We start from the raw sequence: 18,964 nt of genomic DNA, 5'->3' as shown, positions 1-18,964 counted from the left end.
ATAGAGACCCCCAAGGGAAGAGGGCGATCACTCCTTTTCAGCCCTTTCCCTTATCTCCAATCGAACACAGAAAAAAAAGAAGAAAACCCTAGATAGGGTGCGCAGAGAATGAACCCTAGGCAAGCAGAAATCTAGGTAGATTTAACCTAGCTCTGATACCATGTTATAATTCAGGTCTGCCTTAGAGTTCGGCCTGACTGAGTTCAGTTATGTAGAAGAAGAAAAAGTGATAAAGAAAGAGAGAAAGAGAGAAGAGAGAATTCTGGTTCGAACTGAAAGAGTCAACCTTACTTCTCCCAGTCGGCCAGTAAGTATTTATATTATTATTAAAACATAACTGAAAAGACCTATGTGCCCTTACTTAAGTTAAGAGCACATGTTTCAACACAACATCAATCAAGGTATAAAGACAAACATACCCCTACGCTAACAGTGGTTAATGCAAATGATATGACCGAGAAGGTAAAGGTGGATGTTTCTGATTTCAATGGAGATTTAGGTGGTGCGGATACACCACGAGATGTTACATTTTCAAACACACCACCCCAAAACCAATGGTTCAGTTGCACTATGGTGTGGACCGAACCACACTATATCATGGATCAGTCTACACCACAGGGCAAAATATCGTCCAGGGTTATTTCTCATGAACAGCCCATTGCTACCATGGACATTTATCTCCGATCTGTTTCCATGCTTCGCACCACTCTATAGTGTGTCTTCCCATGCTTCACTACTCTCAACGTATTACTGTTGCAATTAGGGCTCGCCATTGTGAAGCTCAAGTCTGCTACCTCTCTATCTCACGTCAGGCACTGTTGCTACTCCAAACACCGCTGCATCATTGGACCGTCAGATGTACATCTCCATATTCCACTGTCACTTTGATTTTATTTTTTTTTGTGCAATATTTCCCTCTTACCATTTGGTTTCATTGGCCATTACAAGGCTAATCCGTTGCTGGGTAGAAGCATGCCATTGTTCACCATTTCCCGCCGTTAGGAATGCAAATGAATCAGATCTGGTTCAATCCACACATCTTTGTCCATGGCGCAAAACAACTACCTTGTTGGGGAGGTGTGGTGTGGATGAAAACACACCACCCAATTTCTCATCTACGCTATAGAACACCCCCTTAGATCCTCAATCTTTCTTAGATTGGCTGTTTGCACTAGAGGAATATTTTGACTAGTATGACGTGACTGGTGATTGGAGGATAAAATTTGCAGGTATGAAGCTTGGTAGTCATGCTAAAGTATGGTGGAGAAGCATGGAGAGACAATTGGAGAATAGAGGTGATGGTCCTATTTCTACATAGTCAGAAATGAAGAAACATTTGAGGGACAAGTACCTCCCAATGGACTTCCAAGATGAGTTAGGAATTGACTAACCTCAAGCAAGGTATGCTATCTGTAGTTGAATACATGCGTAAATTTGATGAATTATCTATTAGATGTGATACTACTGAAAGTGAGAGGGAAAAGTTGGCTCAATTCAAGAATGGACTAAGGGCTGAAATCAAGAAAGAGAGAGTAACTACACGAGTCTTTGCCTTAGATGATGCCTACCAAGCTGCTGTCAAAATTGAGAAGAGTTTAAAGCAAACAAATACAAGAAAATTTGTATCACAAGCCGGGGAGTATGCAGCTCGTAAGCAATCTGATGGGGGAAAGACTTCTAGGTCAGAATATTCTAATGCCAGCTCTAATAAGCCTAGTCGGTCTAGACCTTATCAAGGGCCATATGGCTTACCAATGTCTTACCAAAAGCCTTAATATCATTTATGAAGAAGGCATTGAAGCGGTAGGTGACCCAGGTGATGACTTAGCTGAAGAAGAGGATTATTCCTTCACTGATGGTGATGCTTTAGATGAAGATAGCAACTATGTTGGTGTATTTTAGCATATTCTTGCATCCCCAAAGGAAGAAATCAAGGAAGATTGACTTCATACAACAATATTTCAAACTGTAGTAAAGAGTGGAGACAAGTATTGTAAGCTTATCATAAATGGTAGCAGTAGTATGGATGTGATTTCTGAAGGCACTGTGGATTGGCTAAAGTTGACACCACAACCACATCAAAAAAAAACATACAAGATTGCTTGGGTTGACAAGACAACAATTCTGGTAACTAAACGAGCCCTTGTTACTATTTCTTATGGTAGTTATTCTGATTCTATTTGGTGTGACATTGTTCCTATGAATGTTACACACATATTGCTTGGAAGGCCTTGGTTGTATGATAGGAATATCTACCATTATGGAAGGGAGAACACCTATCACTTCCTATTTAATGGGAAGTGAGTTATAAGCCAATCTCACCAGAAGTTATTAAAAGGCATGCCAGACCACCTCAAAAGGATACCACAACCCAAGGGCCCATTGCTGAATCTAAGAAAACACCATTGCATTTGCTCTTCGAAAAAGAGTTTGAAGTAGAAAGCAAGGAGATAGGAGTTGTATATGTTGTAATATCCAAGGAGGTAAAGCAACCAAATGTTCCACGTACTGAAATGCCTAAAGAAGTGGTCCAAGTGTTGGATGAGTTTTCAGATTTGGCACCAGAAGAGCTACCTAGTGAGTGACCTCCCATGAAAGACATTCAACATGCTATTGACTTGCAGATAGGGTCACAATTTCCCAACTTACCAGCTTATCATATGAATCCTACGAGCAAGTTAAACTTAAACAACAAGTTGATGACCTCCTAAAGAAAGGTTTTATTAGAGAAAGCTTTAGTCCATGTGTTTGTTCCAACTCTTCTCACTCCAAAGAAAAATGGTTCTTGGCGTATGTGCATTGATAGTAGAGCAATCAACAAGATTACTATCAAGTATAGGTTTCCAATTTTTAGGCTTCACTACATGCTTGATATGATGACTGGAGCGACCATTTTTTCTAAGATCGATCTAAAGAGTGGCTATCATCAAATACGAATTAGGCCTAGTGATGAGTGGAAGGCTGTATTTAAGACAAAAGATGTCTTATACAAGTGGTTACTTATGCAACTTAGACTAACCAATGCCCCTAGTACTTTCATGAGGATGATGACCCAAGTACTTTGATCATTGGTCGTTTCCTAGTTGTTTATTTTGATGATATTCTTATATATAGCCATGGTCCAGAAGAGCATATTGATCATCTATGTCAAGTGATGAGAGTTTTATGCCAAGAGAAACTCTATATCAACTTAAACAAATGCTCTTTAATGTCAGCTAAAGTTATATTTTTGGGGTTTGTTGTTTCCGCTAAAGGCATAAGTGTTGATCCCAAGAAAGTAAAGTCTATCTTAGAATAGCCCCTCCATACCAATCTTCAAGAGGTTAGAAGCTTCCATAGCCTAGTAACTTTTTATAGAAGATTTATTAAGGGGTTCAGCACTATCATGGCTCTAATTACTAATGCAATGAAAAGAGGAGAATTTAATTGAACCAAGGCAGCAACAAAGGCATTTGAGACTATCAAGAAGAAAATGACAGGAGGCACCTATTTTACAACTTCCAGACTTCTCTAAAGTCTTTGAAGTGGCATGTGATGCATCTGGGTGTAGGAATTGAAGGGGTTCTCATGCAAGAAGGCCATCCCATTGCATTTCTTAGTGAGAAACTAAATGAAGCCAAGCAGAAATATTCAATTTACAACAAGGAGTTATATGCGGTAGTGTAAGTTCTATGACATTGGTGACACTACTTAATATCCAAGGAGTTTATGCTCTATTCAGATCATGAAGCTTTAAAGTAATTGAACCCAAAGAAACTAAACTATAGGCATGGGAAGTGGGCTTCGTTCCTACAAGAATGCACCTTTGTTCTTAAGCACCAAGCTGGAAATGAGAATAAAGTGGCAGATGCGCCAAGTCGGATGGCTTACATACTTCATAACATGAATGTCCTAGTCATTGGTTTTGATCAACTAAAGCAAGACTATGCTGGTTGTAAGAATTTCAGCATCAACTATACTGGCTTACAAGCTGAGGAGCAAGATGAATATCCTTCCTTTTCACTACATAATGGTTATCTGTTTTATGATACCCGCTTATGTCTACCAAATACCTCTTTACAGGACTTTGTTATTTGGGAGTTACATGCTGGAGGTGTGGCAGGTCATTTTGGTAGAGATAAGATCATCGCTATGGTGGAAGATAGGCTTTATTGGCCTAGTTTGAAAAATGGTGTTGCTCGTATAATAAAGCAATGCAGGACATGCCAACTTGCCAGAGGACAAAAGCAGAACACTGGGCTATATATACACCCCTACCTATTCCTCATGAACCATGGCAAGATCTATCCATGGATTTTGTCCTTGGATTGCCCAAGACTGTTAGGGGTCACGATACAATCTATGTTGTGGTGGATCATTTCTCCAAGATGGCTCATTTCTTACCTTACAACAAAACACATGATGCTTCACATATTGCTACTATATTTTTCAAAGTGATTCAACTTCATGGAGTACCTTCTACTATTGTATCAGATCGGCACACCAAGGTTATGAGTTATTTTTGGAAGACACTTTGGAAACCACTCAATACTCAACTGAAATTCTCTACATCATTTCACCCCCAAACAGATGGTCAGACTGAGGTAGTAAATAGAATCTTGGGAGATCTATGGTGTCTAGTTGGTGATCATACTTCTAGATGGGATCTAGTGCTTTCAATAGCTGAGTTTGCTTATAACAACTCAGTAAATAGATCCACAAGAAGAAGTTCATTTGAAGTGGTGACTGGAATTCAGCCTAAGCGGCCAATTGACTTAGTTACCTTACCACCAGAGACATGTACTAGCATTGAAGCAGAAGCATTTGCTAGGAACATAAGAGAGATGCATGATGATGTTAGGAGAAAAATTACATTGAGTAATGATTTGTACAAGGCTAGAGCTAATATTCATCGACAGTTGGCAAATCATCAAGAGGGAGACATGGTTATGGTACGTATACGACCGAAGTGTCTTCCTAAAGGTGTATAAGAAGCTCCACTCAAAGAGTGGCAATCCTTACAAAATCATCAAGAAGATAAGTTCTAATATATGTTTTAGAGTTGCCAAATGACATGGGAATTAGTCCTATCTTCAATGTTGAGAACTTGACACCTTACCACGAACATGTGGATTCTTTTAAGACTCCTATACCTAAATTGCCAATTATTGCAGCTCCAAATGACATTCTAGAGGATGTTTAGGATGAGGAAATAATATTTACTGTTACAGAAGGGTATCAAAAATTCCTTGTCAAGTGGAAAGGTATGCCTATGTCTAAGAGTTCTTGGATCAATACTGAGTACTGAAGAATTTCATAGTCTTAACCCAGATCTTTATGAAAGGTACCATGCTTTTAACTCATCGGGGTCGAGTTCTTTCAAGACGGGGAGAGATGATAGGAATCGACCAGCACCCTTGAAGACTTATTCTAGAAAGAAGAAGGCCTTACAAAGGTCCTGATATGGCATAGTGATGGTACTTGGGATTTGGATTGAATTGAACACCAAGGGTATTTTTACCATTTTATAATTTTTCTGTAGGGTCCAATAATAGGCTTTGATTGCCTAGTTATAGTTTGTTTGTATTTAAAATTTCAAAGTCATTGCATAAATAGGATTAGAGTTATTGAGTATTCTTTGAATTGAAATAGGATATGACAGCTTAGTTTGAGTCCTACTAGGATCGAGTCTAACAGTTTGGCTCCTAAGACTATAATGAGTCTAACAGTTTGACTCCTAGGATTATTATGAGTATATAGTCTATAAATATGTATGGACTTTTTACACAAAGGCAATGAAGTTTATTGAGTTTTCTTCAACTTATGTTAGCTATTGTGAGTGATTCCCATGCCCTAGAGTGATTCTAGGCACCTTGTGAGTGATTCCAGGTATTTTCTCTCTTCTTTCTCTCCCAATTTTCTCTCTTATTCCTTCAAGAAGCCATTACAGCCATTAAACTCTGATCAAGAAGATCATTCAACATTCTCTAAGGGCTAGAACTGAGCTGGTCCTACATCAATATGGAATAAGGCTTGGATGATGATGATGAATTAAACCAAAAAAAAATTACATCAAACCAAGAAAACACAACATATTGGATGATAGTTTTGAACTCCAAACAAATAATTCCATATGGCTTTTCCCATGCACAATTGCATAGTGAAAGAGGCAAGTAAGTTTATAGCTTGAGATAAATACATTTTCTACTCACTGTTTAGGACCAGCTACTAAACTGCCCTCACTTAGGAGATTCACTGCCTTGATAGAAGTAGACATAACCATCAAATAATGAGGGAATGCAATAACTATTCCTTCAGTTTAAGAGGATATCCAATGGACTGTATGGCTAATCACTCTAACCCAAATGAAGATCCCGTTTTTTGAGAAAAGGTAAGCTAATATATTGTATTATAAGTATACTGCAATGCTCAGATTATGTGTATCATGTAAAGCCAGAAATTATACATCAGATCTCAGTGAAATCCTCAAAAAATGAGCTTTCCAGACCAAAGGTAGCTTAGGTAATGGGACTGTGCGATAATCACTATGGCCATGAATGCACTTAAGTGTTCAACATTGAAGATTGGGATAATTCCAATGTCTCTTGGCAACTCTAGGACATAGGCGTTAGAACTGATTTTCTTAGTGATCTTGTAGGGACCTACACTCTTGGAGTGAAGCTTCTTATAAAAGCCCTTAGGAAAGCATTCAGGATGTACACACACCATAACCATATCACCCTCCTAAAAATCAGCTAGGTTCTCGTATAAATTAGCTTTGGCTTTGTATGCATCATTGCTAAGAGCAATTTTGCACCTAAATTCATGATGGATTTCTCTCATGTGGCGAGTAAAGGGACTTCTTCCAGTTGATCTGTTAACTATATTATTGTAAGCAAATGCAGCCATAATAAGATGAGATCCCACTTGGAAGTATGATCACCAACTAAACAACATAGAAAATCACTGAGGCTCCTATTAACTACCTCAGTTTGGCCATTGGTCCAAGGATGGAAAGAATATGAGAACTTTAATTTTGTATTGAAGAGTTTCCAACATGTCTTCCAAAAGTAACTCGTAAACTTAGCATCATGATCAAAAACAATAGTAATAGGAACACCATGTAAACGAACAACTTCCCTGAAGAATAGGTTTGCCACATGTGAGGCATCTGATATCATAAAGTGAACTGCTTTTGAGAACCTATCTACCACAACATAAATTGAATCATGACCCCTTATTGTCTTGGGCAAACCTAGGACAAAATCCATAGAGACTAGAGAGGACTTGCCAAGGCTCATGTGGAATTGGTAAAGGGGAGTACAACCCCATATTTTTCTTTCTCCCTTTTTTCCAATTGACAAATTCTGCACTGTTTGATCACATAATCAACATCAGCCTTAAGGCTAGGCCAATAAAAGCAATCTTCTACCATAGCAATGGTCTTGTCTCAACCAAAATGCCCAGCAATTCCACCTGCATGTAACTCCCATATAACATAATCATGTAATGAAGTGTTAGGAAGACACAAGCAAGTTCCCTTAAACCAATAACCACCATGGATAGAAAAGCCAGGATATTCAGATTGCTGGCCAGCATGTAAAGAACCATAAATAATGCTGAAATCCTTGCAACCAACATAATCTTGCTTCAACTGATCGAACCCCACAACCTGTGTAGAGTCCGCAGACATAAAATGGAGTAGGTACACCACTCAGCTCAATGCATCGGTTATTCGGTTCTTAGCACCACTCGTATGCTTAATCACAAAGTTATATTCTGCTAAAAATTCAGCCCATTTCTGATGTTGACTACTAAGATTCTTCTAAGATTTGAGTGCCTCATGATTTGCATACAGAACAAACTCTTAAGAAATTAAATAATGACACCAATGTCGAAGACATTGCACAACGGCATAGAATTCCTTGTCTCATGTGGAGTACTTTTGTCTTCATTAAACTTTTCACTGTGAAAAGCTATAGGATGTCCTTGCATAAGCACACCACCTATTCCAACTCGGGAAGCATCACAAAACACCTCAAAGATTTTTGAAAAGTTGGGCAATTCTAACACTGGATCTTAATCATCCTTTGCTTGATAGTCTCAAAGGCTTTAGTAGCAGCCTTAGACCAAACAAATTCCCCCTTTTTCATAGTTTCTATAAGTGCCATAATAGTGCTGAAATTCCTTATGAAACGCCTGTAAACAAATTTCAATATGGTTCCAGATTTTACCTTATTCAAAAAAAAGGATTTTAGTTAGTCTCCCAAAACAAATAAGCAACCATGCAACAATAAGATTTTCCTTGTCCCACTTATCAGCCTCTGACCCTTTCCTAGTCTAACAATCTTCCCTATAAGGTACCCCAACTTCCCTTTGCCTCCCACATAGATCTTCATAGACCAGGACCATTCCAAAAACTTACTTCCGTCAAGTCAGTCAATGGTAATAAGAAGAGTAGACCTGTCATTGCTACTTCCCATGATAATGGAAAAAATCATTTGAAGAGTCAACACTACTCAGATATTCATCAAAAAATATCAGCACTACTCAGAGTAGACACAGAATAGACAAACTAACACTTCGGAAAGTCCAGATGTAGAAACAAGGGTACCAAGGTCAAATGGAAATTCAAAACTTGTGTAGGACGCCAATCTCAAAAATCTAGCTTTTAGAGGTCATTACCAAGTTGCTCAAGAAGAAGAACAACAGTTTTGGGGGTTCATAATTGTCCTTACAGGCAGCTGACATTAGTTGTATATGATGGCATTGGCTTCTAACAACCTTGACCTTCCCCTATATTTCTAGTGACTTTTTTCCTTATTCTAATATAAACTTGAAATCTAAACAATGAAGGAAGAGGAAGAAAAGAGAAAAAATGAAGGATTTTTTGGAAAAGAGTGTCACCCAATAATTGACCCACTCATTTCCCTTATTACTTCCTTGAAATTTCTAAAAATGGATTTTTCTATTCCTAGTGGATATACAGGTGGTTGTTTCAACTTCCTTGGATGTTTGTTACGTGTAGAACACAAGTAGGTAAAATGGAAATAGAGGAAAACAGGAGGCCATACCATAATCCACTTAATAATAAAAATGACTCAATAAGGAGAATGGCAGACAGAGATAATGGACAAAAGGACTGCTAGAATAGTGTTGGAGGAAAAAACAATCATCTTACCCCAGTATAGTGCTGCAGTACCGGTGCATAATGATCAAGTGCTATGTATATCTTTTCAAGAAGGCTTAGAAGTGCATCCACCTGATCTCCTAATAAATCAACCTGAGCACCAAAGAGATTACACTAGTTAGAAAATGTTAAACCATACTCCAGTGCACAAGCAGTTGCAAATATGTAGTTATGTACACGAGGCATGAGTATTATCTTTATATACATACAAAAACTAAACTCTGAATATTTATGTTGTGGATCTAAACCACACTAAACATTGGTATTCTCTTTAATAGTATTAAGCATAAACATCATTTTTCCTTTAAGTCTATTTGTTGAAACAATTAAAACAAATGAAATGTCTAAGGCTACTTGCAGGACAGTTAGATTCAAAAGTTGAATAAAAATCTCTCAGAAAGGATAGAAACAGGTTATAAAATTGTGAACATTCATATCAATTACTTTTGCGGGAAAATGAAACCAAGGGTTGTTAGGGGAAGAGTTGAGGTCAATCATAAAAAGGACATGTAATCCCCCAATGAAGACAGTTACAAACAAAAAGTTCCAGTAATATTTCCAACACCATTGAACAGTCACATATCATGGTTTTCTTTAGGCTGTGTTTGGTTTGCAGAAAGATTTGAGTGGGATAGGAAAGGAAAATTGGGTGAAAAAATTTCATGTTCCATTGTTTGGCTGCAAAAGGGAAAACAGTGGGAATTTATGTCCCAATACAAAGGAAATAGTGTTTTCAACCCACAGTCAAACCAGGTCAGTTGGACCAGTCAACCCATAACCCAGCCAGAAACTCACCACCAAATCACTTCCCTGCAGAAAACCATTGACTTAATCAATGACCTAATGACCTGGCTGGTTGAACCACTTAACCATTTGACCTGGTCAGTGGGTCACCAGTCACAGGTCAAATATTAATTCTCTTTTTTCTGCTTTTTATATTTTTAGGCATTCTCACCAACAAAAATAATTCGTATTTCTCAGAGTGTTCTTAGCCCATGGTCAAACCATTTGACCTGCCACCTGACCAAATTTCCAGGTCTGTTTCACCCCAAACCATTTGGTTGCAAAAAGTTGACAACCCAGTGACCTGACTAGTTGAACTTATGAACTGTTTGACCCAATCAGCGGATCACAGGTTATGTATTTATTCTTTTTTAGTAGCCAATAATTATCATTTATCACAACTATTTTTATTTAATATGATGAATATATAATATTAGACACATGCTGAATTTTTATGCACATTTTTTACATTTTTCTGTATTTTAATCTATTTGTTATATTTTTATTTTATTTATACACGAGCTAACCTGTTTGGCCTAGACGGTTGAACCACTGACCCACCACCTGAACAGAAAAGCAATTCCATTTTTGGGTCATTTTTTAAAAGACTAATTTATCGCACTTGCTTTTGTTTAATATGATGAATATATAATATAAGAGATATGCCCAAATTGCCTACAAACTTTCCCTATTTACTGTAATTTTTTGTACAAGTTGGAACCCGTATGATGCACGGGCTTTGTGAGGAGACATTGAAGAAGAAGAATAAGATTATAACATTTCCAAGTAAGCTAAAGACAGTCTGAGTTCAATCCAGCTGTTATTTCATTAATATTTAACTTTACCAACTTGTAAATGGGATTTAAATTAATGAAAACAAATTTTCAAACCAATAAATATGCATTATATTTTTCTTTAGTTATTTATCTTAATTTCTAATTTTATTATTGTTAGATACTTCTGTATTAATTTTCTTTAAAAACCATGCTAGTTTTCTTCAATTATAAATTCCAGTAAGCCTCTCACAATTCAAGTATTTTCCCTATTTTATTTAACTAACTTATTTTCTCTATTTATTAATATTTTTACATATATCTAATTAAGTTAATTAAGTTTAGCAAGTTAAGTAAAACAGTTAAGAAATTTGACTAATAATATCTAATTTACTAATACTAAATAATTTATTATTTGCAACTTTTTAATAATATTAAATTATAATTTTTAAAATACTAGCATATAATATATTCCTAATTAAGTTAATTAAGTTTAGCAAGTTAAATAAATTATATAATTAGTTAATCATTTTATTAGTTAGTTAAGCATTTAATTTACACACTATTAAGAAATTGGATCAGGAAATACCTGATATTACTTAGTATATATGTTGTTGATGTCGATAGGGGCTCAGCCCCTTCTTTTATTCTTCATATTCTTCTTTTATTTTTAGTATCTTTTCACCAGCTTTTCTGGTTCTGGAACAGGGGCTCCGCCCCCTTCTTTTGTTCTTAATTTCTTGCATTTTTTCAGCTTTTTTTGTTCTCATCTTTGGTGTCTGAAACAGGGGCTCCGCCCGGACCACCCCTTCTTTCTTAATCCGTATAAATGTTTTTATAACTTTAATTATCTTTTATTAGGATGGATGAATGAGCAACAATAGAAAATATGGGGTTTTTGGGCTTGGTCAAGGTCTGGGGGCATAGTCCCTGACCCTAGCTAATAAGCATAAAAAAACAGAAAAAAATGCACAAATTTTCAAAAGGCACGCGCTTGGGCCGAAGCGCAAGGCACACACTAGGTGCACGTCTAGGCACACCAAGTGTGCACCTTCTAGAAGTGCTACGCCTAGGACCTAAGTGAGGTGCATACCCTAAAATGTTCCTCACCTATGTGCCTAGGCACACCTTTTAAACCACTACCCCAACAACATCCCTCAAACTCCTGAAAGTCTCTTCTAGTGAACCCCTCACCCACCCACACCCCTCGAAAAACAGGCCAAGTCTCTTTCCAACCGTTACATCTCTTTCAACAATTTTCTCAACAACAAACTTAACCTTTCCACTTTTTTACTACACTTGAAACCATCACATCTTCGGTAGACTCAAGGCCTTTTGCACCTTTCTCTATTTGTTGTTGTACATTCTCCAACTGAGAACCCAAACTGATGTGAAACCGAGAATCTTCCCCAATAACCTCATTAGTAATCGGTGTAGATTTCTTCACACCTTCCCTCCTATAAACTTTTTTTAAATATTTTTTGTAGGCCCCACCCCCACCAGACCAAGCTTCAGACGAGAGAAGACTTTCATGATGTGAACAATTTGAATATTTCTTGAAACCCTGAGGTTTCTTAGAGGCTGCCACAACAGTTGCATTCAAAATATTCTCATCAAACTGGTTCAGGGGTCAACAATATGATACGTATTGGCCTATACGCCCCGATATGTTGTGAAACTTTAATCCTTTTTTTAAGGGTAAAGAAAAATTCATTAAAATAAATAGAGAATACAAAAGGAAAGGTGACAAGAAATCACCCGAGAGAAAAGACAAATACTAAAGCAACTCACTCCCAAATATGCCAAATTACATGAACATCCAATACAAAGAGAAAAACTCCAAATTGACCACCTTCACCCAACTCCAATTCAATTGATCCTAAACAGAACCCAAGGGCCCAACTTTCCTAATTCTCTTCCTCAAAACATTCCTCCTGCCTGTCATTTGCATCCCACATATCACCTCTTTCTCTAACTTCCATTTTCTTCAACCTCTCATCCATCCCCTTTCCCTCAAACTCCTCAAAGGCCTTCTTAGCAAACTCCTCTCCCCCCCCCAAAAAAAAAAAACAAGCTAATACTTTTACTGATCTCAACTTCTCTCTCCACAATTTTCTTGATAGGAACTCTTGTCGACCTCTTCTAGACCTTTCTTTCATCTTGGATAGAATCTCTGCAACCCGCAGCATCATCCAAGTTTCCCATTCCACCCTTTCCAAAATCTCCCCCCACTTCAGCAATTGCCACTCCTTTCCACAACTTTTCCCCCTCCCCTAACCCATCCTTCACTTCTATGGAAACCTTCCTTGAAACACCTGGTGCTGTCTCAACAGAAGCGAGAATGTGTTCCTGAGGTGAAATAGCATCAGCCTCCTCATGGTCCCCCACTTCTAAGGTCAACACTGAATCACCATACTTGGAGGACTCACTTCTTAACTATTACAAAGTTGCAGAGCTCAAAACTCAAAATAAATAATTCAGAAAAGAAGATAAAGGGGTAAGAACACCTTTTATAAAAAGTTATGCTATCTTGAAAAGCAAGAAAACAAACTTACAAAAACACCATGCACATAGAATGTTTTCTATTGATATTATCTCTTCAGCATCTTCTGGGAATATTCTTCTTCTAGTTTCTTCTACCATGATCTTGTTGGAATGGGCTTCATATGGGCCATACTTGATATGTGCCATGGGCTGGGCATCCATATAGGCTCGTAGCAATAACAAACTAGGTTGTGGATCACAGGCCAGGAATGTTAAGCTTGTACCACAGAGAATTTACAATAGTTATGGAATATGGACACAAAGGCATTAATAGAGCTAAGTGAGCATGGACCTAAAGCCATATGGTTAAAGGCCCACTAATGCTGCACCAATTGGTTTTCCAAGAAACCACTTATTTTGGTAATAAATAAAAAAGGAATTTTATTAAGAAAAGAAAAAAGTATAATAATAGGTGATAAGATATCACCCACTAAGAATGACAAAGCACCCAAGAGAGTACCCAATTCCCAAACCCAAACAAGAGAAAAGAAACTTTGACTTTAACCTCAGAATATTAACCCACAAACTTGCTTCCAAAGCATAAACCTCATTAACCAATACAAAGATGCCCACCAACAGAAATTCTCCCTAAACAGAGAAAACTCAAAACTGTCACTAATCAGACTTCAGAGAAAGGGCTTTCAGCATTCAGCAGGTACTGTAGCCCTAACTCCCAAAATGCTCTTCTATTGTATTCCTCCCCTCCTAAACCCAATAAGCCCAACTTCTTACCAACTTGGAGACCAGTTTCCACCACCTTTTCCACATCCACCATTTACTCAATTTTTCAAACTCTATCCAACTCCACTCCTTTCTCTTCGTCTTCATCAACTTCTTCTGAACCAACCTCTTCCCCCGGCAACACCCCTTCTTTTGCCAAAACCTCTTCAGTGAAGTCTGTTAATTTATCTCCTTTATGTCACCAACTGGAAAACAGCTCGATAGATTCTCAACAATAGTGTCTCTGATCAAGCAAGTTTTGTCTTTCAATTTTTTCCTTCTATACAGTATACACTCTTTTAAATTTTCTACTTGGGCCTGCACTTATGAGCCCATCTTTCAGCCTGGAGAAGACCTTGGTAATGTGAATTAGATGCCTAGTAAGTATACATTTAAAAAATGTAATACATCTCTTTGAATGCAAGGAGTTGTTAAATATTGATCAATGATAGCAAGAAAGAGGCAACATGGTAATTTATATACCTCAGCCTCAGCCATTTGTAGGTCAGAACATCTCCTCTCAAGTCTTTGTTCGTACATCAATCCTATTCTCCTAAGTGAATTAGCTCCTTGGACAAGTGGTCTGCATTGTGAGTTGAGATCATCCAACCTGAAGGGCAAACCAACATATTGCATTTTTTAACTTTGATCAAGTAAATTCAATCTAAATGTGTATATATGGAACTTAAATTCAGAGGAAATGAAAATTCACTAGTCACTGCATTGGATGGTATAAAAGTGCTACTGCAAGAGGTAGATAAGCTTGGAAAACCAAATAAGTAGAAAATAACGAAGAAATGTACATAAAGTAACAAAAAATGGAGATCCATCAATCAAAATAGGGTTACCTAGGTGAGTCATTTTGATGCTTGACAAGATTGCATGTGAATAGAGGTTGGTCAAACTCAATATTGAAGATAAACAGAATTTTGTTACCGAGCATGTTTTACTTCATATTTCTTGAGCAAATACAAGTGCCACTACCATTGAACCTACCAGGCCTGCACATTTGACTCAGGATTGGAAAATCCAGATAGAGAACACTACGCAATAGATTCCAGAGCCCAAAAATAAGCTCATCAAGTTATCCCAGCCACTATCTCTTTTGAGTTCTTTGGCAGTCTCTAAAGTATAAATGGTGGTATAGGACAAATGTACAAGTATGTGAATAGGAATGTGTATAGAACTATCTGATCTAGACAACCATTGACCTAGGAGATTCGATGTAGGTAAGATAAGCACAAACTTTAAACCAAGAATGCATCTTCTCAAAAATCATGCAAAAAATATTTTGTTTTCAAATAATTATCAAAAAAATATTTTATTTTAAATCTTCTCAAGGTAGATATATAAATGGAAAGTTGGAAATAATATTTAATATAAGTTAATGGGAAAGTACCTTAGGTTATTCCTTTTGACAGCCTCTGCTACTTCGCGTTCAAAATCAGCAATAGATCTTGATATTGCTTCAATAGACATGATTATGTATTCCATTTGCTTCTTGTGCTCTCTTTCTTTTGTTTTAACCATTGCTATAACATCTTGGTTCTCTTTAATAGTGGCATGAAGAATACTTCTCTCTTCATCTGCTGCACCTAGTTTTTTTATTTCTAGCTTAAGGTTTTGATCTAGCTTTTCAATTTCTTCCCTATATAAATCCAGTTGCTCCAAAGCCTCCTTTAATTTCTTCTTCATTGTATTTGATTCTATGTTGCTGTTGGAAATCAATCTCTCTTTGTGACTCACTTCATCTCTTAGTCTATTGAGCTCTTGAAAGACTTGGTCATATTGCCCCTGCACCTCCATCAATGTAGACTCTGTCTTTGTTGCCAGTTTCTCCTTATCTGTCACCAAAGCTGACAATGATAGTATCTCTTTCTTCATTTGTTCCTTTTCTTCAAGATTTAAAGTTAGGGCCTTTTTAATACCTAGTACTGTTGCTTCAAGGGATATTACTCTTTCATTTTCCTGGAGGGATCTCATCTTCATGGAATTAATTGTAGCTTCAGCATCCTTAACAGCTTCTCTGAAAATAATTTCACATATTTCTTGCATGAAAATATGCTCCATATCTGAATCTTCAATGCTCCATTCAGTTGCAGCCTCAGCATCTTTAAAAGATTCTTTGAATATAAGTCCACATATTTCTTGTGTGAACTTAGTCATTATATCAGTATCTTCAATGTCACATCTGATTTTCCTAAACAACTCCTTGAGAATGCATTTATTTACATCCTCCTTAACAAAAACTCTCATTTCCAAATCTTCAATATTACATTCAAGCTTTTTTATATGCATTAACAACTTTTCCTTTGTCAATGAATGGCATGAAATTTTATCTGCAGCACCGGAAACCTGTGATGATAAGCATTTAACTTGCTTCCTCTCATTTCTAAGAAAGTCTTTTAGTTGATGGTTCTCAAAAAGAAGTGAGTCTAGTCTGTCTTTCAAGACCTGTAAATTTTTTAAATCTTCACACACCATAGGTTGTTCTTTAGTCTCCTTGAAGATAATATCCAACTTCAAAATGATCTCTGAGATCTTTTTCCTCAAGGCATCAAACTCCTTATCTTTTTTCAAGTGTGAAGAAGAATCCCTTTCATTGAGAAATTCCCGCCTGAGTTTGTAATACTTCTCTATTTCTTCCTGCAATCTAGATTCATGATCTCTCTTCATCTTGATCATTTCATTTATCAGATCATCCTTTGACATGAGCTTTAACTTCTCTGAATCCATAGTGCAAGGCATTGTTCTTTTGGGCTCCTCATGTTTAAGACTTTCCTCTTGAAGGGAAGCAGGCAATCTGATGTAGTTAGTCAATCCCTTGTGAAGGAACTCATGAGAGGATAGTTGCCCCACTTCAGGCCCAGAAAACATTTTAGCAATGGCATCTAGTTCTTGACGTAAACTTGAAATCTCACTGATCTTTGTCAATTGGTTTATGTTTTGTCTATCACAAACTTGAGCATTTTGTAGCCACAACTTTGCTTCAGATTCCTCCTGCAAACTCCTAACTGAATTCTGAATTACCATTACTTCAATTTCTTCTTGAAACTCACGCTCCTGCTGCCAGTCATGAAGTGATGCCTTAGACAAGTAAATTATATCATCAACCTGTTCGAAAACAGTTTTTAATGTGTTCTTCAACATCTTGAGGCTTTTATCCACCTTCACCCATTTGCTCTCCTTTACATTTTCTATTTCTGTTGTCAACCTCTGAAACTGCTCTTCTGCCACTATTCTTAACTTATCCAGATGGTTCTCCATACCATCACTTGCTGCAATGCATGGAAAGCTTGAATATTGAACAAGCTTTCTCCTACTAGGAGCATTCCCCATTCTTGAGAGCCTCAGTCCATCAATTTCGTCCACACCTGATTCACAGAATTGCAATTTTTTGTTCAACGACTCCATCTCCTTTACTTTCAGAGCAATTTTCTCAAAAACCTCTTCCATGATATCGTTAGCCATACCTTTGATGACAGTGTCACACACCATACTAGAGATAGTCAAACAGTCGGCCATTTCATCAAAATAAGAATCAAAATTAGAAACGATCTCATCACCAATATTCCCGCTCTCCTTAATACTCGGATGCCTTGACTTGTCATTTAATAAGACAATCCCCCCATTCCCAACACCATCCAAAGCCCCTGGATCCTCCATAGTAATTGATATTACTCCAAAGCCACTCCTAAAGGAACATTAAAAAAGTTCCCCAATCAATCCAATTCAAAGAAGAAGTCAATAAACTCAACTCAACTGGTCAACCTACAAAACCCAACCCAGAACCAAAGCAGTGAAAATCTAGCAAAACTCGCGTGAATCACCAAACCAAAGTCTTCTTTTCTACTGCATCTTACAGACTGGATAATCCTAATCCAGAAGCAGAAATGAAAACCACCTTAACCAAAATACGGAGCTTAATTCTCCAAACTGTTGACTCCAAGTCTCCAACCACAATAGCACACAGATTTACCTGCAAATCAGCTTCAATTCGTACTTCAAATTAGAGGAAAAAGGACGGCTTACACTCAATGGATTAAAAAACGCAATAACAACTACTCACAGATCTAAAGCCATCTCGGACTATCTCCGAGCTTGTCCCCGTCTCCAACTGTTGCATTGCTGAAAGATTTGCAGAGCCGACCGTTGAAACGTTTGAATTCTCCCGCCTCCCGCCAAATTTTCTTTCGATTTTGGCGGCAGAAAAGAGTTATTTCTACGAAATTGGAACAGCGAATCTCTGCCTCTCTTTCCCTCTGAGATTTTAGGGTTTTTGAGAATTGAGATGAGAGAAAGGATATGCCGTGTAGAAGGAGGAAAGCGCAGAAGAAAATAATCGGTTGAGTGGAAGCGCAAGGAAAGACTGAAAAGGGGCCCCGTTCCAGTCCCAGGAAACTTTAAAGCCGTGAAAAAAAGCTTAATTTTTAGAAATGCCCTTAGTTGACTTTACAATTACCTATGTGTCCTCGTAATAATTTTGTTAATGGTAGGCCCCTGATGACTGATGAGTGATGATATCATAACCATTGCTTGATAATCGAAAAGGAGTTACCAAAAAACAGTGGATCACGTGGGGTTGTTTAATCAGGCTCCAACGATTTTGCGAGTCCGGACCTGTTCATGGCCGGGTAGCCCGATGAGTTGGTCCGCCCCGTTATAAATCGGTCTTCGTCATAATTTAGGCGGGTTCAGCCACGGGCCTAAAGTATAGGGGCCGATTTTTTTCAGGCCGGCTTCAGGTTTTTTTCAAAAAAAGCTCGGCCCGATCCTGAATTTGACTTGATACTATATATTAAATAATAAAAATATTTTATTTAATAAAAAATATATATAATATTTTTTCTTTGTTTTTTTTCTTTTTTTTTCAAGTAAGATTGATATGTTTATTATTTTTGAGTTTTGAAGATTTTTAATATAAATAAAATACTTTTTTACTAAATAAAAAAAGTAAAAATAAAAATTCAAATTT

At 37.3% G+C, this 18,964-nt stretch overlaps 1 protein-coding gene across 6 annotated transcripts in view; it reads right to left on the bottom strand.

Moving 5' to 3' along the window:
• The window catches only part of LOC104590726 (myosin heavy chain-like protein), a 38,826-nt gene extending 20,463 nt beyond the window's left edge, over window positions 1-18,363 (bottom strand). For 3 of the 6 annotated variants that reach the window (XR_016084343.1, XM_010249464.2, XM_088901797.1), the window contains exons 1-4: window positions 18,059-18,363; window positions 15,389-17,979; window positions 14,473-14,599; window positions 9,161-9,262 (exon numbers count right to left, since the gene is read on the bottom strand). Coding sequence is in view for 5 of the 6 variants with exons in the window: in XM_010249464.2 (XP_010247766.1) it covers window positions 9,161-9,262; window positions 14,473-14,599; window positions 15,389-17,655 (2,496 nt within the window). In the remaining variant the exon portion in view is untranslated. The remainder of the gene's footprint in view (window positions 1-9,160; window positions 9,263-14,472; window positions 14,600-15,388; window positions 17,980-18,058) is intronic. The other 3 variants (XM_088901795.1, XM_088901796.1, XM_010249465.2) reach the window with 3 other exon arrangements.
• Window positions 18,364-18,964: the final 601 nt, after the last annotated feature.

Source organism: Nelumbo nucifera, chromosome 3 (genome assembly GCF_055504915.1).
Source record: "Nelumbo nucifera cultivar China Antique chromosome 3, China Antique-T2T, whole genome shotgun sequence".
Lineage (NCBI taxonomy): Eukaryota > Viridiplantae > Streptophyta > Magnoliopsida > Proteales > Nelumbonaceae > Nelumbo > Nelumbo nucifera.
The sequence above is the reverse complement of the archived record's forward strand: the minus strand, read 5'-3'. Positions and strand labels throughout refer to the sequence as shown.